General features: G+C 39.3%; 2 protein-coding genes across 3 annotated transcripts in view; both read right to left on the reverse strand.

The window, feature by feature from the left end:
• Positions 1–24696, reverse strand: part of LOC134529287 (uncharacterized) — a 107298-nt gene that overhangs the window by 19913 nt on the left and 62689 nt on the right. The window lies entirely within an intron of this gene.
• LOC134529285 (uncharacterized) lies at positions 9506–17272 on the reverse strand. Its single transcript, XM_063363192.1, has 2 exons — positions 16522–17272; positions 9506–15031 (listed from the first exon to the last, which is right to left on the reverse strand). Exons 1-2 carry the CDS (start codon positions 16664–16666, stop codon positions 14193–14195), a joined length of 984 nt encoding a protein of 327 aa, XP_063219262.1. The 5' UTR covers positions 16667–17272; the 3' UTR covers positions 9506–14192.

Consider the following 24696-nt stretch of genomic DNA (forward strand, 5'->3'; position numbering starts at 1 on the left):
TGTATGTGCTATGTTATGTTTACCCATATGTAAATATGTAGGTACTTGAACTGTGGGCAAAGTATAAAGATGGTGCTATACTAAGGGTTAATTTGACTTTTTGATAATCTCTGATACACTTGTCCATATTTAAAACATTTTTTTTATTGTCTCTGGTTGTTGATGGAAACTTCCATACACAACTCAGCCAATGTGAAAACACATACTGTACTGCAGAACCTCCTTAATTTGTCCTAAAATATCCACACAATGTAAACATTATTTCTTCCAACCATAATATTAAGGACTATCTTGGTGAAAATATTTCTTTGATAAATCACTCTCTCTTGTCATGTAATTAATTTGTATAAAACACATACTTTTCCTTATACCAACAGTTTTTGTTACACACTTGCATCAGAATTTTGTTATTTCAAGTGCAGAAAGGAAAATTAATGAAGCCTTAAAAACACACAATTTTGTAAATTGTGTCCGTGTGTGTGCATGCATGTGTGTCCGTGTGTGTGTGCATGTGCGTGTGTGCATGGATGTGTGCGTGCGTGCATGCGTGTGTGTGCACATTACTGGTACTGTTAATGCAATATTGACTGTGATTGTAAACAATGATTATGTATGTTTGCAAAAATAAGCAGATATGAACATGCTGCATCGATGCAGAGCAGGATTACGAGCTGACCACGGAATTTGAAAATATACATTACATTTTTAATAGATACATTATGTTCTTACAATTTAAAATTACAATTTAAAACCAATAAAATCCATTATATTTTCTTAGTAAACTACACATTGGAAAATCTAACATGATACGAGTAGCAAAAGACATGAGTGTTCTAACATTATTACATCTGTAATAGCCTAATAGCCAATGTTTTCCACAAAATAATTACATAGCATGATAAAATTATTGTGACATGTCATTAGGAGATTCTTTGTTCCATTCTCCAGTGCCTATTGTCATGTTTCTTGAGGAACAGCTATATGGTTAATGATCAATACTTACAGGAGATGGGTTCAGAGAATATTTGTATTAATTATCACTAATGATGTTGACTACCTTAAGAACCATCATTTTTCAGCTGAATTCATCTTTTATTCCCATAAAAATATTATTCTGATAGGTCAGCTGCTGAAAATTACAATACAGACAATTATGACTATAAGTTTTCTTTATGTCAGCTCAGTCTTATGATGTAACTGGTTGCAAAATTGTGCATAAATAGCTCAAGAGCAACATAGGTACAAAAATTACACCTTGGACTCATGCAGCACACGTTAAAATAACAACAGAAGGAATAATGTATTTATTGATAATGGTGTTGAATTTTTTTACTGTATGATCAAAAAGTATAAACCCAGTTCATGTGGTACATAATCTTTCTTGAGATACTGATTTTGTAAAAGTGGTATCTTTTCAAATCAGAATGCTGTGCGCTTTATTTTATACTGTCATGTCTAAGCAAGTGTGAAAAACAGAGAAAAAAATTACATCAATCACCTGTATTGCAAATGTTCCGATGTAATAGATCAACTGTAATTGTTAGATTAGATGACAGCATGTCTGGCTCATATTAGAGAGGTTGTGGTTTCAATCCCAGCCACCTCTTAGCCAGATGTTAACCTGCCTGTCTGTTGTGCAACAGAAGGAAGTACAACTACATCAGCTTGATCCTTTCTACTGATAAATATGTTCAAATGGCTTATAAATGAGCTATAGCCAGTTCTGATAGCTTATGTCATATTAGATTCCACTTAAAAAGAAATAGCTGGCAGGACTTTGCTCTAAATTGCTTTGTAACTCAGCAAGCTCACTGTGCTATACCACGGTAAAATAAAATTTTGCATCCAACCATCCCAAAACAACAAAAACTGGCATAATTCACACACTAACCAACCGAGCTGAGATTATTTGTTCTGATCAGAAATCTATTGCGGTTGAACACAATCATATAAAAAAGGAACTAATAGCCAACGGTTTCCCTGTCAACACCATCAAACAGCATTTGAAATCCAACAAAACACTCAAATCCACAGAAACCAAGAAACCGGCAGGAACTCTAGTCATTCTGTATGTTCAAGGGCTTTCAGAAAAAATAAGACGCCTGGGAAACAAATATTGACTTAAAACAGCATTCCGTTCTAAATCTACTATTAAAAGTATTGTTACCAAGGTGAAACCAGCCACAGAAAAATTACAAACCCACAACTGTGTGTATCAGATCCCCTGTGAATGTGGCCATATGTACGTAGGTGAAACTGGCAGAGCTCTATCCACCCGAATCAAAGAACACAAAAACAACTGCAAGAAGGGTGAAACCCTAAAATCCAGACTTGCTGAACATACATGTGAAAATAGCCACATAATTCTCTGGGAAGACTCCACACCACTCATACAGGAACCCGATAAAATAAAAAGGAAAATCAAAGAATCAGCTTTCATTATTAGCAATAAAAATATTTTCAGCCAGCAGAGCATTGAATTAAAAAATATGTTGATCTCTTTGATTACGAGAGAAACATCCCTGCAGCACAAAACCAATACTCAACCTACCATAACTAGAGCCCGGAAAAATTCGCAGATTCATTTCACGATATGATAGAATCCAAACAACTGTACCTTTATATTGCTTCTCTGATTGGCTCACAGTTTATCTGAAGGACTTTGAGCCAATGAAAAACCTACAACCAAAAAAGTATCGAATCGCAAGCGTCCCAGTTGACAGGTGACACGAGTCAGAACCCAATGAGCAGGTGGCATTTGCCCGAGTGTGCAGGAGATGGTGGAGTCTATCCTGGAGGTCTTCCAAAGTGCGAATTTTTCCAGTCTCTAACCATAACCAATCCGCTTTAACTCCATGGTGCACAGCCAATGGGGAGTCAGCTTGTCTACCATTGGCTGAGCAATATGTAGTCCATTCTCTGATAAATACCCTCATTTTTCCAGCCCCTACTCATTCTTTACCGCGTGCTGGTCGGAGAAGGGTCAGCCTCTCTCTTTGCCTAGCCTGGCGTTCCTAAAAAGGAAGCTCAGGTCAGTGGCCAGTGCGTAAGGTGCTAGGTTCGACAGCTAGTTAGGACGCGGCGAACAGATAGGAATACCACGCTAGTTAGGTCGGACGATACGCCTGTTGTGTGCCCTGCTTTTTTCAAGGCGGGGCACCTACTTGCGATGAGTAGTAGCGACGAGGAGATGGAGGTCGGCACCGCGACGAAGCGCACGCATGAGGGCAGCGACTCAGAGACTGAACACTCTGTTCAGTCTAAAAAACCGTCAGGGCTCCAGCCCACCACAACCGAGGACGACAACAGTGGCTTCACCACTGTTGAGCGTAGACAACGCAGGCGTAATAGCGATGCGTCACAAGCGGTACCGACACCGCAACAACGGACACCAACTGACGAGGCTCCGCGCTACAAACGCGTCCCCTTCGTCGTACGCAACAGCCAGGCAATCGGCAGCTTGGGCCCTGCATTCGCGCGACTCGGCGTCAAAAACCGGATGACGCTGACGAAACGACAAGAAATACGCATCACGTTCGACGGTAAATCCGATCAAGACAAGGCGACCGCGTGGTTCAAAGCCAACGATGTGCCCTACCACACCTTCTCCCAGCCCAGCGAGCGAGGCGAGAAGGTTGTAATAAAAAACCTAAGTAAATTCACGCCGGTAGACGCGATCACCGAGGAGCTCACCGCGCTCGGCTTTAAAGTAAATTTCATCAAACAGCTTAGTCGGCGGCTCACAGACCGCAACTCAGGGCAGGAATTTTTTGAGCAAACTCCGTCATTCGTGGTGTGCGTGGCACCTAGCGCGCACGACATCTACGCCGTAAAACACTTGTACTACACAAGTGGCATTAAGATTGAGCGGTACACGACCCGCGCGGAGGACGTCCCGCTTTGTAAGAGGTGTAGTTCCTTCGGACACACCACAAAGAACTGCGCGGAGGTTCCGAAATGCATCAGGTGCGCGGGTTTGCATCCCCGCAGCGAATGTCCCGTCCCAGAGGAGGCACCAAAGGTGTGCTCGAACTGCAGGGAAACAGGCCACACCGCGGCCTGGCGACAGTGCCCCGCGTTTTTAAAGATCGTAGAGTCTCGGAGACAGGCCGCCGCGGAACAGGCAGCACAGAAAGCTGCGCGCACAGCCTCGCGAGCACAGCCGGCCGCACCGACGCGGGAAAGTTTCCCCCCTCCCCCCGCGCCCACCAGGGAACACGTGCACCGGGCAACAACAACAACAACAACAGAGCGCAGTCCGCGAAACGCACGGCCCAGCGAGCAGGCCAGTCAACCGGGCATAAATCAATCACAGGCAGTAGCTTCCACGTCATACGCGGCAGCTACGTCAGGCGTAAGCGCACCGCGGCGCACAGCGGAGCAAATTGTGCAGGCTCGCGTCGAAAAAAGTCAAAATAGAGCAGAAACCGCGCCAGAAGCACAGCCAGCAAATAACATCACTAGCCTCGCGGAACTCGCAGAGATCTTACGCATGTGCGATTATTGGAATTTAGTGAAGGCACTCGAACCGTATTACGCGCGCATCCGCTCCACCGAGAGCATAAAATACCGCCAAACCATTCTATTGGAAGCACTCGCGACAGTGCTCCAGTAAATGGCAGTAAACATGGGGAAAACACTACAACTCCTAAACTTTAATGCATGTGGTCTCCGCCTTCGGTCGTACGAGTTGGAACAGTGCCTTGTAATATATGGGATTAATGTGGCATTCATTACCGAGACTCACCTATCATCGCATCATCGATTTAATATTTGTGGTTACACCACTTACCGCACTGACCGCGCCACTCGTGAGGGCGGCACAGCCATATTAATTAAACACGGGATTCATCACCATCCGATAGAAATAACTGGCTTAGAGCACCTAGAGGCCACCAGCATAAATATTCGTAATAAAAATGCGCATGTCTGCATGTCGGCAGTATATAAACCCCCAGATAAGCCACTACTTTCTAGGGATTTAAATAAATTAATTAATCCACAGCAACACTTTTTCATCGCAGGCGATTTAAACAGCAAAAACAAAGACTGGGGATGCAAAAATACTAACCCAGCAGGCAGAAAATTATTAGATCATTCGGTAGCAAATAATTACGAAATTTTTGCTCCAGGCTCGCCAACTTGCTATCCAACGAATGGTGGCATGCCTGACATATTAGATATAGCTCTTACAAACATACCAGGTGCGCAGGTTATTTCAGAAAAATTAGATGAGCTTGACTCAGACCATTTTCCGGTACTAATTCAATTAACTTTTAATGCTCAATTTTGCGCAGCGATATTTAGCCGCACTTTTGGTATTCCCGACTGGGACAAATTTCGCGAAGACCTGGAATTAACTTTTACAGAAACTCCAGCGATAGACACAGCAGATGAGCTCGAAACTCACGTAAAACTTTTCACCGACACAATTACAGACGTGCGCAAAAAACACACGAAAATCGTGAATAAAAGAGAATTTACGCGAATAAATTACCCAGATGTAGACATGCTAATCGTTTTAAAACGGCAGGCGCGCAACACTTATCAACGAACGAGAACACCGCAAGCTAGGACTGAATACAATCGCCTTAAAGCTCAAGTCTCGCGAAAACTTAAAGATTTAAAAATATAAAAATACGGAAACCTAATAACAGAGTGCGCAACTCAACCTCGGCAGATGTGGCGGCTCACACGCAATTTACGAGGGAAAAATAAATTTATCTCCACACCTGCCATTGTTACAAACGCGGGCATTAAATATGACGCGATAGATAAAGCAAATGCTATAGCAGACATTTTTGAAAAACAATTTTCACCAAACGAGGACATAAACGAGCCTCAGTTTACTAGGACCACGACAGTAGCTGTTAATAACTATTTACAAATCGTTCCACAAGCCGAGCCGGAACTCGTAACAATTAAAGAGCTCTTAGAAGCTATTCACTCGCGACCAAAAAATAAAGCAGGCGGACCTGACGGAATAAACTTTGATACTTTAAAGAAATTATCATTTCAGGCTATACAATACTTTCTTAAAATAATAAATGCTATTTTTATTCTTAAATCCTACCCATCGTCATGGAAACTAGCTAAAGTTATACCCATTACGAAACCGGGAAAAAATGCGTCACTACCACAAAACAGGCGACCTATTAGCCTCCTAAATAGCATGAGTAAAATTTTCGAAAAAATTTTACTCAAACGACTTCAACACCATTCGGACGAACACGAAGTCATTCCAGATAACCAATTTGGTTTTAGAAGGGGCCACTCTACCTCTCACCCCCTAATTAAGCTCATTGAAGAGGCCACTGACGGTTTTAATTCACGAGCGAAATTTACTGTCGCAACGATGCTAGACGCGGAAAAAGCTTTCGACAAAGTTTGGATACCTGGCTTAATTCAAAAATTAATTACATTTAACTTTCCAGACACGTATATTCATCTGGTGGCCCACTATTTATGGCGTCGAAAATTTTTTGTATCAATAGAGGGGGCGAAATCATCCACTCGGGAGCTGACAGCAGGTGTGCCGCAGGGGTCCCCACTCTCACCCTTTTTCTATAATGTTTACACAGCCGACATCCCGCGGGAACATGCCCACGTGCAATTATATGCAGACGACACTGCAATAACATATCAATCCCCGAATTTGAAGTTTGCTTTAACCAAAGTTCAGAGGCAGCTTACCTCACTCGAACAATGGTACACTCGCTGGCGCATTAAAATAAATGGAGCCAAGTCCACAACTTTAATTTTAACTAAAAAATACACAGCCCCCGACCGCGAATTAAAAATTTTTAATCAAGCCATACCATTTGTTAAATCGGCTAGATATTTCGGTTTAACTCTAGATACCAGGCTCACCTGGAAAGTTCACACCACTAAGGTGACACAGTTTGCGCGAGGCACTTTGCGCAGCCTATACTCAATGTTTAAGGCCCCCCAATTTCCTAGAAAGAAAAAATTACAGCTGTATTTACAAATAGTTCGCCCTCAATTATTATATGCTTGCGAAATCTGGGGCTATGCAGCAAAATGCCATATCGATAAAGTACAGGTCACTCAAAATAAATTTCTTAGAGCCATTGCAGACTGCGGCTGGTACACCAGCACACTAGAAGTACACCAGCTACTCAAAGTAGAGTATGTAGAGGAATATATAAAACGGCAAAACAGGTCTTTTTATGGCCAGCTCCCTGAACATGCCAATACTTATATGAATTCACTTCCGGACTACGACCCAGCTGCACAGCGACAGTTTAAAAAACCGCGACTTGCCTAAGCCAGGTTATACTAGAATCCACACATCCCATGTACGCAGGGCAACTTAGCAAACATAGCAGACGTTTCTCTCTGGCCCCGATGTGCCTGTCTACGTCCTGCGGTGCAAATAATCAACATTGGACTAGCCAATGATTGACATGCCCAGGACTCGTAAATATTGCGTCAACACTACTTTTGGCCCAGCGGGGCTCTATTTTATTGCGTCAACACTACCTTTGACCCAGCGGGGCTCTAATTATAAACCAGCGACAACTCGACCGCAGGCCCAAATTCCTTTAAATACCAAATCTTTCCTTCCCCCACCTCCTCCACTAGTCCTTGCTAGTTGTTTTCCCCAGCCATTATTAATTAATTCATTAATGTAACTTTTCATTTCTTGCTAATTCGAAATGGTCCGAAGCATGCAGGTGTAGGTTTTGACCCATGCAGAGGTCCACTGCCTGTGTGTTAGGGCTGACTCCGTATGCCTGAAGGGCGAGACCCGCCTGGCAGGCTTCACCTCCAGTGCCGGCCGCGTTTCGGAAGACATGGGTTTTTGAATTGCACAAAAAAAAAAAAAAAAAAACACTGGACGAGGGCATCTCTCTGCTCGAACAATAATAGAATAGGATGACATTCATTTACTAATTTCACTCTCTATTTTTCAGGTTTAGACGACAACAGCCTGGGGGCTAACTACAGCAATACTGGTTTAGCCTAACTTTGACGTCCTTAAGGCGGCCAGGTGTTTACTAATCTATGTAATTTCTCCTACACATCGGTAAACTTACACGATGATATGCCTGCTTGGTCAGCCGGGTATGTGCGGCCTTGGAGCTATACACTACACTCACACAACGAAATTAATTAGGCCATTTTTGCGCACACTCCACCCGCCTCTAAATACAGACATCACGACACTCTCATGCATCAGTTAGCCAACTAACTGAGGGGAAAGGGTGACCTCCCCCCGCCTGACATATACACTATTAAAAATAGAGCCAAGCAACATGCGACAGCTATTTTACTTCTTCTGGACCGTGAGCCACCTTTAAGGGCGCGGTTGAACAGAATTTTCAATTTGGCACCATTTATAGCTGTAATTTCTGGCGTTAAAATATGATTACTGGAAAAGGTATTCATGTATATAGATTAATAAAGGTTATTTTAAAAAGTATAATAGGAGTTCCAATGGTTAGTATTTTTTTCAATGTGAAAAAATTGCCATAATTTATAATGCAACATATGTGCTGTAATACATGAGAATTTCAAAGAAAACTTTTAAAATAACAAATGAAACTATAAAAAAAATTATATTATAAGAATAATCACTTTTTCGTACGGAATTAGCTCCTAAACATTGAATGGAATATTATATTAAAGTTTTAAAATAATTTATTTCTCTGTAGTAGCATTTAATCAACATTTGAAAACTACATTTTTTGATCGAAAAACACATTTTAAACACATTATACTTAACATAGTTGAAAGAGGAAATTCCGTAGATTTTGAATTGGTACTTGCGGTTTACGTAGCCCGTATAGATTTTGAATGGCATGTGAAATACTTGTGCACCGCGCGCGGCAGCGTTCGGGTGTACTTCGAAACGCGTCGAAAGAATGCGCCACGACTAGCAAACCGCGAAGGCAGCGCTCAGTGTTGCCAAGTCCAATTTTGTGTCTTCGCAGAGAGAGAGGAACGGGTTTTTTGAGATCTGTTGCCGTATTGCTTTGCAGTAAATGTGATATTTAGCACAATTTTAATTCTGCAGTTATTATTATAACATATATATTTAAATAACGTATTTTGAATAGAGTTACCTTGTGAGGGAGACTAAACAAGCTTTGCAAATTTAGTCTCTGATTTAATTAATAATGTAAAAATTAGTTCATTTTCACGAGAATGGGCAAAGAGAAAAGTTCTTATCACCGGTTGAAGAAATCAAAGAAAGCTGTCGCAAGAGAATTGTACTTTCGGAATAAGAAAATTGAAAAATCAAATGACGAAAACACTCAAGATGTTGAGCATGCGCCGCTTGCATCACTGTTATAAACAGTTTTGTTAGTTATGCTTATTGTTACGCTAACATAGAATTAGGTAACACAGTATTTGTTTTATGTTTTTCACGTAAGTTAATTGCAGTTGCTCGAAATATTCAAAGTGTTTATTGTTTTCGCGATCAACACATTTTCTATAAAAAAAAAAACAAGTGAAGGATATAATTGAGACGTATGTTTCTTGTTTGTAAATTTTATTTAATCCAGAATTCTAACTTCACCATACTAATAATAGTTGCAGAACTGTATAAATGTGAACACTTGAATGGCAGCGGCCAGTGTGGGCTAGGCGCCGGCCTGCGGTGCACGAGGACCCGGGCTCGGATCCCGGCTCGGGCAGAGCTGTTGTGGTGTTTGTTCTTCACGCCATACTGCGGAAGGCAATAGCGAAACCATCGCAGAAACATGTCACGTAGAGAACCTTGGAGGCAGGGCCGGAACTAAGGGGGGGCATGGGGGGCATGTGCCCCGGGCGGCAAATATCAGGGGGCGGCAAAATATGAAATTGGTTCACTAAAACAAAAAGAAACTAGTCATTAAAAAAAGTTTTGAAAGTGTACATATCACAACCAATAAGTTAGCCAAGAAATTAAGATTATGCATAATTTGTAAATATATTCGTACTTCGAATGCGTTACTTCACTCTAAGAAACAAGTATTACCATAATTTGTGGTCTGGAGTGAGTAAAACCACTGCGATGAGAGCTGGCATCTCAAGGACCCGTTGCGCGGGTGATCACTTGGCTGAGCAAGATGTAGCCCTTTCTCTGATAAATACCCTCATTTTTCCAGCCCCTACTCAGTCGCACCTGTGTTTTCGTACCATGTGCGTCTCTGCCTGAGGACGGGAGCAGATAGCAGTTCCCGAAACGTCGCTTGTTTCTGTTTTGGAAAAACTATTGTGTTTGTTTCGTCTTTTCGTTTTGCGGTGTTTTTGTCTCGTTTCAACCATTGTGCTGAATTTTTTTGGGTTCAATATTTTTGTGTCGTGTTCATTTGTGTTTTTTTTTCGTTCTCTTAGTACTTTTTTCTTTGTTTTTATTTGTTTGTTGACCATATTCCTGTTACGGAATATTTTGTGGTGTTTATATCCTGTTGACAACAGCAATTTTTTGCTTAATTTGTGCTTTTTGTCTTTTGGTTATTTTTACTTATTTATTTATTTTATTTTTTAGTTTTCTTCTACAGAAAAAGTGCTTATCAATGGCGTATGTCAAAAAAACTTACATCAAGTAATGTTGGAAGTCATTGACAGATTAATTATGGAACTGAGTAACAGGTTTAAGGCTTTGGAGAACATTAACAAAATGTTTGGATTTTTATGTGGTGTTCAAATTCATAAAATAGAAGTAGAAGATTTAAATTCAAAACAGCAGAATTAGGAAACACAGTGCCGATCTTAACAAAGAAGAATTCGTATTTGAAATTGAAAGTTTTAAGCACCATGCATTAACAGTAGACTGAATTAAAAGATGCTACAGCATCAACAATGTTGAGCCTTATATACAAAAATAAACTGGAGGAGGCACATTCTAACATTACTGCTGCTCTGAGAATGTTTCTCACCCTTCCAGTTACAATTGCGTCAGGTGAAAGAAGTTTTAGTAAACTTAAACTTATTAAAAGCTATTTGAGAAGCACGATGGACCAGCAGAGATTAACAAATCTAAGTATTATATCTATTGAACACAAACGAGCTGCTTTGATCAATTTTGATATTATTAACACTTTTGCAGCTAATCATGCTCGAAAAATTAAATTTTGAATTGAATTTCTTTGTATGGTTATCAATACAATATTATATATACTTAATTCATAATCACATGTTCCTTATGTAATTTTAGTACTTAATAAACTTATTGGTAAGACATTAATTTTCACTGTTGTGCAAAATATAAACATTAGTTTGATAACAGTCTATTTCATTAAAATAAAAAATGTAATTGTATTAGTTTTCCAATTAGAGTACTTGATAAATAAAGGTTCTCAATTATGTATAAGTGAATGGTATCATTTCAACCACCGCTTCTAACGAAAAAGGGTATTTTATAATTTTGGTAAGGAGGGGGCGGCAAATTAAGCTTTGCCCCCCCCCCCCCCCCTAACGAATCTCCTAGTTCCGGCCCTGCTTGGAGGGCAGTGGTTCTCTCCCCGACGCCTCTCGGGTCGATACCTGCCTTCGTGGCGGATCACGCTTTCAATAAGTAATAGTATGGCAATATCATTTACCGAAGGGAGAGGGGTCAAGGCCATAACAGGGAGTTAGTTTTAACTGGTGCAAAGTATTCAAATAATTCCTAACTGAACACTTTGAAAAAAAAAAAAATATGTACTGTCCTACCATACACAAATTTATGTAAACATTTTGCAAACTGATGTATCCTTTGACTACAAAAGCTTATTTTACTTATTTTTTGCTTATTTGAGCACCTAAAAGTTGCAAAATACGAAGAAACTGCGATAAGTTACTGACTGTTTAAAAAATTTTGAGTGCAATATTATATTGTTACGGCCGCGACGAGCTGCAGTTGTGCGTGTTGCTATGTCGTTTCGGCCCGCCTGTTCCTTCCCCTCGCCAAAGTCATTTTCTCCTGCGACATCCTACACTTTGGCGGTGCGCACTATCTTATGTCTGGCTCGCGTGATATCTCACCCTTTGTTATACATAAGTATGATATATACATAATTCTATATTGTTTGGTTTGAATTTTATGAAACACTTCCGTGCTTCACCACATGCAGCACGTACATGGCATTTCAATTTCTCCCCTCACGATAACAGCAACAGTCAATCTTTTTATAATTGAGTGTGTGTGTATATATATACACACACATAGTAATTTATTGATTGGAAGTCGGAAGGGACCAGCAGCTATATTTAAGATTTGTGATGAATGGGGCAAACATGGAATACTTGAACGAAAGGGAGAAAAAAAATTGTGGTCCTTGCGAAAACCAGCCGACCAACAACTTTGTTAGGACAATTGAAAAAAAAAATTGTTTACCCGACCCGGAATCAAACCCATATCACCTTCACAGCTATTATAGTAGTAGCTACTGTTTTAAATTATTCACGATTTTCGTTGAGGCAATTCTACAGGAAATGTTGCGCTTCAAATATAAAAATTAGTAATAAAATGTTTTCCATGACTTAAAAGGAAAGTAATCACACTAATATACTACTGGCTTCAGTTTCTAAAATTAGTCTTAAACTACCACTTGCTAAGCGTCCGATTTTCGGATGAGACATAACGTGACGTTCAGTGTCGGGGATTTAAACATCTTTTTTTTAACATGAAATCCCCGCTTTTATAAATGGATTTCTGTCATATTTCCTGTAGCATTTACGATATTACACACTTGATTAGTAGCAGACTGTGCATAAATTTTTTTGATCTTTGCTGATATTTGTGAAATACTTGTTATTTCAGTCGTAATAAATTACCGTGATACCTTTGACACTGACTCATTACTGTCAAGATAATGGACATTTGACCATTTTAAATATAACAGTGTTTAAAGCATTTTTCATGCAGAAATTTTTCGTTTTACTTTTTATACCGATAATTAATGTTACCTTTCATATTTTCGGTATTCAAAGTTAAAAATTACGGCCTACGAAGTGAAATGCACTATCTGCCTACAATAGAAAAACCACCAAAGTAATTAACCTTAATTGTTATTTGTTTCTGCAACACTGAAACTTTTTTTTTTTGTAATTTATTTATTAGCCTTTATTTCAAGCAGTTAAAATAAACTCATTTCTTAAAACACACAAAAAAATACTGCATGAGCGAATGGCACTAGTATTCGTACAACAAAGGTTGTCGCACAGTATCGCAGTAGCCTAAGGCCCTCCTCACACGGGGATACTGAAGTTGCCTACAAAACGATCGCTGGTAGCCTGGAGACTAGGCAACTGTGTGACTGGGTGACTCTAGTCGCCCGTTATCTTCACACGACGCTACTAAAATATCAGAGACTGGGAGGAAAAAATGCATCGTGAGTACAGCCCGAGTATCTTGTGGAACCGTGAAGTGCCTATATATTGTATGTAATGTCCAGTGATAACAGCAGTGACGATAGTGATATTGTTATCCAATATTATCAACATTATAGAAAACGAAGTAGGAAAAGATTGTGGGTTCATCCATATATAGAAAGGAACATTAATTGTAGATTATTTGTCGCGGCCAAAGAATTGCAAGAGACAGACTCAAAATTCATCGCTTTCTACAGAATGACGAAGGAGACTTACCAAATGTTAACGGAAATTGTTACACCTGCGATGTATTATAGGGATACCACTATGAGGGAATGCGTGAGCCCCGGTGAACGATTGCTGATAACTTTGAGGTAAGTAAGTTAAGAAATACAAATTATTACGAATTTTTGTTAAGGCACTTCTAAATGTTTCCCTTCAACACAAATCTATTTCTTTCCAAGTATTTTAACGTATATACTGATGCTTGGCGAATAAAAACAATGTATGCATTTTAACTTGAGGCCGCAATTACTTATTTTATCTGTGGAAAATGGCTGTTGTATGGATCTTAAGAATGTGCACTTTAACGTTAACAGGTTAAATAATCTAAAGTTATTTATACCCAAGTATTCCAGTCAACTGAAAGGTGAAAGTATAAACATATCTTATGCATAAATTCATTCCAATGTTTAATTCAAATATACCTAAGAAATACACATTCAAATAATGTACTGCAAAAGAAAAAATGTATATATATAAACTATTTAAAGAATACCCATTACACAAACATTCAAATCATGACTGTAAACACAAAAATAAACAACATAATAGAGATAAAAACACGTACACCAAAGTTATATGTTTACACACCCAACAAAACATCACATCACATTATGTTCCTGCTCATATTGTAAAGTCTCTTGGATGACTTCAAAATACTGTTGCGTTTCAGTATCTTGTACTTTCTGTGGAATAGTTTGATTTCCAGGCGACGAACAAATTGAAGCATTATCTGTAGCCAACGATGAATGCGTGGAAACACTGTAGGAGTAAGTTGGGGTCTGTTGGTAAGCTGGTACGTGTTGGTGCATGTCTTTTGGATTCGTGATGTCATCAATAAGCTGCAGAACCCTACGTCGGAATGATTTCATTTGTGCATCTGTCAAAGGTTCGATTTCTGGTAAAAGGCTTAGAAGAAACGACTTTTTTACTTGCCTATCATCGTTTGAATTCGATTCAAGTTTCCTTTTCTTTGCATTCATGTATTCCATAAAGGACTTGTCCACTTCCGTCACTGTTTGCTTTTTACGCTTTGATAAATTATCTTTTGGGTTGGAAAAGGGATCATGAGTCATTTGTTGGGAATGATGAGCATGTTCTTGCGAGAAGTCAGTATTTGGCAGCATAGGTGAAGGAAGGGAAAGTTGTGGTGTTGTAGTTAGTATTGCGTTATCTGAGATATATTCCTCCTCTTCAGCCGCAACGTCTTCCGTATTTTGTGTTGGGTCAGATGAACTGTGTTCCAGGTTTTGTTCATTGATGACTTCTGGCAAATTCCCCGATGGTGTACCAAGCGTTTTTATGAATGGTAGGGTAAATTTCATTGCCTCCGATAGATAATATGGTTTCTTATTTTTGGAACTTGAACCACTTGGAGGTGGCTTTATGTGACGGACAAAAACTGAACGGAGATTTTTCCATTTTTCTTTGCATTCGTTAACTGAAAACAAACAACATTGTTCACATAAATATAAATCGTTGCAATGGATGAATTCCTAACTAATTTACAGTAAACAAAAAACAAATACAAAAGTGAAGTAGTATTAAGTATAATCCAGATATATACAACATATGTTTATTATTTGAAGAAAAAATATATAAATGGTACATGGGGAATGTATTATGAAGTAAAATTTAATTTAACTTTGTTGCAGGTATTTGGCAACAGGAGGTACATTTGTATCGCTGTCGATGTACTTTGCTAGAGGAGAAAGCACAGTTATCAACATCATACGAGAAACTACCAAATTAATTTGGGAATCGTTGAAAGAGTCCTACATGCCTGTCCCAGGAGAAGAAAAGTGGAGAATGATAGCACAGCGTTTCTATTCACTGTGGAATTTACCCAATTGCTTGGGTTCATTGGACGGTAAGCATATTCGAATAGAAAAATTACCTGGAACTGGCTCAAGTAACTTTAATTACAAAATGTATCACTCAATAGTGCTGCTGGCTAGCAGTGATGCAGATGGTTTCTTCACTCTTATTGAAACTGGCTATGCAGGTAGAAACAGCGATGGAGGAGTGTTTCGCGCATCAGCTGTCAAACACTGGATTGCAAATGGAGGACTAGACATACCACCGCCTTCACGATTACCAGATGACGACAATGAGATTGACTTTCCTTTTTACTTTGTTGGAGATGAGGCCTTTCCATTGTCACAATATTTGCTGCGTCCTTACCCTCAGAGAACACTTGATGATGTTAAAAGAATATTCAATTACAGATTGAGCAGAGGACGGAAAACAGTGGAGTGCGCTTTCGGAATGATGGCAGAAAAGTTCCAAGTGTTGAACACTGCTATTCGCTGCCGAACTACGGAAAGAGTGGTTGATGTAATAAAATCTGTCTGCATTCTTCACAACTTCATTCGGAAAAGTGAAGGTATTAAATATTTTGCTGGTGAACCATTTGGCAACTCAGAAACGCCCAACATCAATCCACAGCCACTAGAAGACCTAACGTTACATGATCGGTCTACTGCTCATGAAGTGCGGAATTACTTGGCAAACTATTTTCTAACACCCCGGGCTTCTGTTCCATGGCAGTGGAAATACTGTTACAATAACTAATTAGGTATTAAAGTATTTCATGTGTTTTTGTAGGTTACTGTGAGTATGACAACAACTTTGAACATGTGGTAAGTTTTATCGAAGTTCGTAAAAACCATGCGTAATTCCCTTGGGAACCAAGAAAAGATATCAATAGAAAGTAATTTTTATACGTTACAAACGTTTTAGAATAAGGTATTTCTTCGAAGGACGAATAACCATTGTATAAAAACTATATTTCTTTTACTAATAATGTATTTGTGAGATACTAAATATAAAACATGCTGTTTACATATACATTTTGGTTTTTCACAAGTTAGTTTATTATGATAGATATTTTATATCTAATTATTGTTGTTTAAGATATTGTCAACTTACCTGTGAGTTGCACTTCTTTTGCGACATCATTCCATGCTTTGTCAGTCACATCCTTTTTTGAATACCCTTTCAACTTGTAGTTATAGAGTTCTGGGTGTTTCTCAACTTCGTTTACAAATTTGATATTAAACGCCTGCTCGCCCATTGTTCGCTACAATACAGTATCGCGCCGCGTAGGCTACTGGAGTAGCGTGGAGACCAGCATGCTGAGTCGCCGGGATTTACGTTGCTTACGACTTCCAGTCTCCGCCACTCCAGTATCGCCGTCTGAGTGACGCCATGCCTATCTACATGACGAGTCGCTCGGTCGCCGAGTCTCGCGGTATCTAAGCAACTTCAGTATCCCCGTGTGAGGAGGGCCTAAGTGTCCCATTCGCGTTTTATGCAGAATACATGCGCGGATGTACCACTTCGGACATACGTATCCCTCAATAATTTATAGCTGCAATACACTGAGTAAGGTCATAGTAGCCGAGGACTGTGACCCTCCGAGCCAAGTCCAGTGAACACGCAAGGCATCTAGACTGTTCGTTCAACGAGAACGTTTGGAACCATAATGTGGGTCCGCAAACATGGCCAGTGGCAACTACTATGTATTGGAGGGTCAGTATCACCAGCTGTAGCATGATCCCGGATTTAGGGGAGGGCAACCGGGGCGAAAGCCCCGGGGCCCCCACAAACGGAGGGTCCCCACAAACGGAGGGCCCCCACAAACGGAGGGCCTCCACAAACGGAGGGCCCCCACAAACGGAGGGCCTCCACAAACGGAGGGCCCCCACAAACGGAGGGCCTCCACAAACGGAGGGCCCCCACAAGAGACTTCGGAAAAAAAATCTTTCAAATTCCGACAAGTAAACACTAGTATTTATGTATGTTTTTTTTTAATACCAAGAAAATCTACTTGATTTCAAAATAAATTATTTATTGGAAAGCTCGACAGAAAAAAATTGTTCATTTTATTTGGAAAATAATTTGGGGCCAGGGGGCCTCCGCTCCTCTGTTGCCCCGAGGCCTCCAGACCTATAAATCCGGCCCTGATCTTATTCAGGAGAATATCCGACTTCTGTATGCTTCCATGTGAGATTGTAACACCATCTGTCTCCATGTTACTGGCTGGCCCATGCCTACTAAGACATTGCATCTTAAAAATGTTGGTCCCCTGCAAAACATGATTTGCGTATTACAATAATTTGAAGTGCTGTGTATACATTTTTCCAATGTCTGTTCCGCATGCGTGCTATGGTACTTTTAGAGAAAAATATTTTTTTTTGTTGCAAATGTGAGTATTTTGATGTGGTTTGTTTTTGTAGATTAATTCATATGTTTCTAATTATTAGCATTTATTGTTCCGAAATTTGTAAATTAATATAGGGTAACTTGGTAACTACTACTAATTTCATCGGACCTATGATTTGCGTCTATGCCTGTACATTAATTACTGCCTTGTATTATTGCCACCTCCATTCTCATGTCGATTTTAGCTCATATTACGTATTGAATTCCTGCACAATATTTACACAACAAGGCACTCTGGATTTTAAATGGATTGAATGTTTAAATATTGCGATATTGCATTGAAAGTTAATGTGACCAACCAATTACATTAAACAGTGCGGGATTGGGATAGTCAGGAAACTAAAACTAGATGTGTTATTTCTCAAAATTTATTTCTTGATATGTAATAAAATAAATGATAGAATAATGTTATATCTTGCTTATCCATTGTAATTTCTCTATTCCTGTGAATACTATTAACGTGGTTTAAATATAAAATATATTATTTGCGTACTGCCACTGAAGATGACAATGTGGGAAAAACATTGTACTTAAATAAAATGTAAATTTAAAAAAACGCTAATAACAGCCAGCAAAATCTAAATATTTTACAGTTATTAAACAAACTCTATGTACTGTATTTCTTTAATTATTTTTGTACTGCTTAACATTGTAATAAAATGCTTGTAACTTACATTCTTTTTACTAATAATTTTAATTATAACTGCTGTATTACTACATAGTGTTTTATATTTTAGTATGTAGTCACACTCAAGTTTTTGTATAATTAATTAGTGATATGTCATGTACTGCGAAGAGTTTTGTCACACCACCAAAATGTTACTTTGCAAAAATTGCAACTTTGATATGTTTGAATTGGGTTGGCATAAAAGGAGACTTTTTAACAATGGTAACAGTTTCAATTTATATTATTCTATAATTAATACTAAGTATGTTTTATACAGTAATTTTATCCCATCAAAATCGCCCTTCTTTTCACAGTGATCATTTCATGAATCATGTATGATAGTGTAAATATTATATATATATATGTATGTATATATATATTTTATATACATACTGTATATTGGATCTTGACATACTGTTCTTGCGAAATTCTCATATGTGGCATACTACCTATTGAATGTGTACTTGCATAAGACTCAAGAGGCATTTCAAGTTAAAACATGTCTAATAGAATATTTATGTAGCCGCTAACTGTATCAGAAGGTATGTTTATGAGGCTGTTTAATTCGCTGTTTAGTTTCTACTCATTTTTATACTGTTTCATGACGTGACACTAAATATAATGTGCCGCCAAATATATGTACAATTTTTGTGGGATAATTAAAGTAATTGTAACTTAACAACCTTCGTGAAGTTTATTTTTAAAGGTTATTTACCAACAGAATTACTAGCAGTGACAGCGGCAGGGAAATAATGGACGTCGCAACGAATATTTGGCTATGAAATAATGTCTACCGTCACTTGCAAATCAACATAAAAGGATAGTGAGAATATAATCGTAGTGTAAGATAATGTGTCTTTCATATAATGCTTTTGATATATTGTTTGTCCCGTCCACTCCCCTAACCAAACGCTGCTGCATCCTCGCCACACCATAGGGATCTCGTTCAGCCGGCCGCCGAGCGCCCGGGTCAGACCAACACGTCAGACAGCCGCGCGCCCCTGGGAGGGGAGGGAGCAGTCTGGCAACGCTGCGCGGAGGCGGCAGGCACTCATGGACGAGGGGAGAAGGGAGTTCTCCCAGAGCTCGCGCGCTCCGGTTTCAAGGCCGAACAGAGCAGCGACACAACCTCCCCGCTCGACGACTCTCTCGCGACTGAACCGCGCTGGGACCGGCCCTAGCCTAAATACAAGCGCGCGGAGTAGTGGGGGACATCGCTTTGAGACCCCTAATGACATCACGACCGCAAAATAATGTTTCGGAACAGTGGCGATTTTTTCGACTTGAACCGCGCCCTTAATCTTAAAATCACACACATCGCGCCCCGCCGACGTTTCCAATGATTCGATCAAAGTGACGGGGTTGCACTATTTATATTGGCGACCACATAGCGAGTTATGGGAACGTAATAGTTCCCGGTATCGCTGTCACACGCTCCCGGCCGAGCATATGAGGAAACGGCGGCCAGCCCCTACTCATTCCTTACCGAGCACTGGTTGGAGTAGGTAGTCCTATCTCTTAGCCTAGCCTGGTTTCCGATAACGGAAGCTCAGGTCAGTGGCCAGTGTTTAAGGTGATAGGTAGGTCAGCTAGCTAGGACGCGTCGCATACTACGGGCAAACACGCTAGTTAATACAGACGACACGCCTGTTGTGTGCCCTGCTTTTTTCAAGGCGGGGCACCTACTTGCGATGGCGAGCAGCGACGAGGAGATGGAGGTCGGCACTGCGACGAAGCGGCTGCACGAGAGCAGCGACTCGGACAACGAACACTCTGTTCAAACAAAAAAAAACCGTCAGGGCTCCAGCCCACCACAACTGAAGACGACAACAGTGGCTTCACCACTGTTGAGCGTAGACAACGCAGGCGTAACAGCAATGCGTCACAAGCGGAACCGACACCGCAGCAAACGATGCAAAGCGACGAGGCTCCGAGCTACAAACGCGTCCCTTTCGTCATACGAAACAGTCAGGCAATCGGCAGCTTGGGCCCTGCCTTCGCGCGACTCGGCATTAAAAACCGGATGACACTGACAAAGCGCCAGGAAGTCAAAATCACGTTCGACGGTAAATCGGATCAAGACAAGGCGACCGCGTGGTTCAAGGCAAACGATGTGCCCTACCACACCTTCTCCCAGCCCAGCGAGCGAGGCGAGAAGGTCGTCATCAAAAATTTGAGTAAATTCACGCCGGTCGATGCGATCTCTGAGGAGCTCACCGCGCTCGGATTCAAGGTAACTTTCATTAAACAGCTTAGCCGGCGGCTCACAGACCGCACCTCAGGGCAAGAGTTTTTCGAGCCAACACCGTCATTCGTGGTGTGCGTGGCACCTAGCGCGCGCGACATTTACGCCGTTAAACAATTATACTACACAAGTGGTATAAAGATCGAGCGTTACACGACTCGCGCGGAAGACGTCCCGCTTTGTAAGAGGTGTAGTTCCTTCGGACACACCACAGGAAACTGCTCGGAAGTACCTAAGTGCATCAGGTGCGCAGGTTCGCATCCCCGCAGCGAATGCCCAGTCCCAGAGGAGGCACCAAAAGTGTGCTCCAACTGTAAGGAGACAGGCCACACCGCGGCCTGGCGACAGTGCCCCGCGTTTTTGAAGATCGTAGAGTCTCGGAGACAGGCCGCCGCGGAACAGGCAGCACAGAAAGCTGCGCGCACAGCCCCGCGAACGCAGCCGGCAGCACCGACGCGGGACAGTTTCCCCCCTCCCCCCGCGCCCACCAGGGACCACGTGACTCGTACAGCGACAGAGCGAAGTCCGCGCGGCGCGCCGATTCCGGGAAACGCACGGGAAGCCTACGTTTCACAAAGGGTTGAGGACCAACCCGAACATGCCCGAAGACTTCACCTTCGGCCAACTTCGTGACTTTGTTTTTATTTTCATAACAGCACGGCCTTGTTGGTGGATATCAAAAACACTTATTAATAATAATTGTGATGTTAAGTGTTTAATTCATAGAAAGAAAGTGCATATTTAGTAATAATCTTAAGATTATTATTCACTGTTATATTACAAGTATTCGTTATGTTCAGGATCTTTCAACGCACTAAATTAAAACAGCAAGCATCATGTACCTCGGGATCAAGTGAAAAACTTGGATATGCGATACTGAACTTTAACTAACTTTCAGATTTGCGTGTAAATTAAGAGATATGTATCATCATTTAGTTCATATTTTCTCTCTACAGGTTTTAAAGTTTAGCCTAGGTTGACGTAATTTTATCGTTTCACGTGTCCAAATTGATCCCTTGGTTTTGTGGTACAAGATGCTTGCTGTTTTAATTTGTTACGTCGAAAGAGTATGGACATAACAAATACTAGAACATCACAAGACAAACAAATTATCTCAGGTGTTGTGAAATAATTTCTTTTGTAACTGTTTTACATTCATATATAAATTGTAATAACACAAGTTAGTATGCCCATGTTCTTTCAATGTACCAAATCAAAACATCAAGCAAACTGTACCACAGGAACAATGTATACAAGATCATGCCTTCTGGATCAAGGGATGAATTTGAATATGTTATACGGAACTATTACCAATTTCACTTTCGGGACAAGTATGTATCACAATATCATTATCACATTAATGATGACATTAACATGGCACATTTATGTCATTACCATATCTGCATTATTATGTGACTAGCATGATTATATGGGGGTTTTAGTTGGGGAGTATTCTAATGCTTGTTTTGCACAAAATATGTTTGTGTATTATACTAGCTTTCTGGTAACGTATTTTATGCTATGGCCATGCTTATTCTAGATTTAGAACATACCTACTACAGTATATATTTTACCTGTGGTATTATATTCTATACTTAAGAACAAGCCCTACCTGTACTAGTATAATAGAACACCATACTGAAGATATATTACATTTCATTATTATTTCTCAAGATATATATCTGATGTAACAGAAGCATATGAATGTCCTCCGTCCAAAAGTTTTTTTTCCAGTGTTTGTACTTTAAGAACGTACAGGTATGTGTGAATGCACAGGTATTATAATGTAAGCTTTAAACTTTGATAACTTTCTAACCTGTAGAAATTTAAAGTCTGTTTTCAGGATAAATTCAGGGCTATGACTAGTGTCAAAAAAAGTTTTTGTCTAATTTTTTTTTAGTTTGTGGAAAAGCCACAACGTAAGATTATTACCCACCTCTCTCCTAACAGCAAATAAAATGCACAGAGTAATTGTATTGTTTTGCGGCTTTTAAATGAATAAAGATAAAAATTCTGAAAAACTTTTTTTCACATCCTGACATGTATCGAAATATTTCCCAAGAGAATGTTGAGGTACTTTAAGTTGTTTATCGTTTTTAAAACTGCACAAGATTTTATTAAGTTTGTTTTAATCAACAAAAGTAAGAAGAGTAAAAATTATAACTTTTTTTTTTTTACTTCCTGATATGTTTTTCAGTCATTACCCAAGAGAGCAATACTTGCAGCAAGAAACACATAACTCCATATGTGACAAAATCTGATTATGAGGCCCTTGTTTTTATTGAAGCAAGCTTTTTGCAAGCACAGCAGGGACTCGCACATGGCGGCGCTTGCAATATCGCAATCATGAATGTTAAAACTATAAAACTATTGGTAGACTGCTTGATGTAACACAGTGCTGTCTTACAAAATGATTCCAAAGCATTTCAGGAAGCAAAAGGTATTTTGTAATTTTTATTTTCTTGTTTGCAAAAAATCTGATAAACTATAAAATTACAATGAACACAAAACAGTACTACTTAATTACTATAACATTTTATAAAATCATAAAAATAAACCACCTACTTTTCTGGCTGCTTGTCTTAAGTTTACACAAAAAATATTTACTGTTCTGCCATTAATCTCACTTAGTGTTGCAGCATACAGTATCGCAAAATGCAGTCACTACTACAATCACCACACGTTTATATTCTATACATCTACCTGAGAAACATTAAGAGCTAAGTGCTGTTAACTATTGTTACCACTTGTATTTATAAGCAGTAGTAGTTTTTTTTTTTTAATTAATGTATGTAGGTGCTAATTTTGCCATTGCATTAAATCACCAAACACTCTTTATGATGTAGGTATACGATATTTCCAATTTTTTATGTAACTGAATGTTTGACAAATATTAAAAACAAAAAAAAAATATTGAAAGCTGTGAATACATGAAGAACAGTATACATTTAGATAAGATAGGCATACCAAAACTATTGAGCTTATCAAATTATACATATACTTACCAAATGAAATGTGTTGACCATCTGGTGTGTATCATGTTGCCATGAATATTATTTTTCTGCTATATAGTTTCTGTTAAATACTATGTATTACTTTATTGCTCTACAGTTTCTGTTATGGACTTTGTCTCCAGATTGCCATTTATATGACTTATTCTCTACATTCTCAGTACTTGTAATTGTTTCTGTTTGTTGCAGGTATGTAAGGAAATTAGAAAATGAGCTGAAACATTAAACTCCTTGGACACTCCATAGAAAGGAAGAATTATTTTCTGTTTAATGCTGGCATGTGAAGACATTAGAACATTTTCTTGTAGATTAAATTCTTTGGGCATTCAATGAAAATGAATTATTTTGTGAATTTTTGTTATAATAGTGCTTTTTTATTTCACTTAGAATTTTATTTCATTGCCAGTTAATTGATAGTAACTAAGAAAGTGAAATTAATTTTTTTTTTGGAGAAATAAAGAGTATTTTTTACAACCTTATATTTCATGATTGTCTATCTTCAAAACTTACCAAACTTGGGTGATTCATATGGAAAAAATAATGCTGTCATTTAAAGGAAAGAAAAGTGTAAAGATTTTTGCTGAACGTTCATAATAAATAATTTTACCTTTTGACATGTCAGTTATCTTTAAAACACATTGTAGTTATTAGTATGTACAAGAAAGAAAGTGCAAGATTTTATGCCTTTAAAATATTAGTGTTTAAATATTCAATGTGTCTTCGTTTTTTTCATTCCACAGCACATAAATGAATTTTTTTTATAAAGTGAACATATAAATTTAAATGTAACATGTAACCTTTTATGTGGTATCGCTTTCAAGATACATTCACCCACTGTGTTGGTACATATCAAGTAAACCAACGAATAAGTGTTGGTACATATCAAGTAAACCAACGAACAATTAGGAAAGCTACAATGATAGGATTTTTTATACAGGAATGTTACGGATAAAATA

This window comes from Bacillus rossius, chromosome 2 (genome assembly GCF_032445375.1).
Source record: "Bacillus rossius redtenbacheri isolate Brsri chromosome 2, Brsri_v3, whole genome shotgun sequence".
In the NCBI taxonomy this organism is placed as follows: Eukaryota; Metazoa; Arthropoda; class Insecta; order Phasmatodea; family Bacillidae; genus Bacillus; species Bacillus rossius.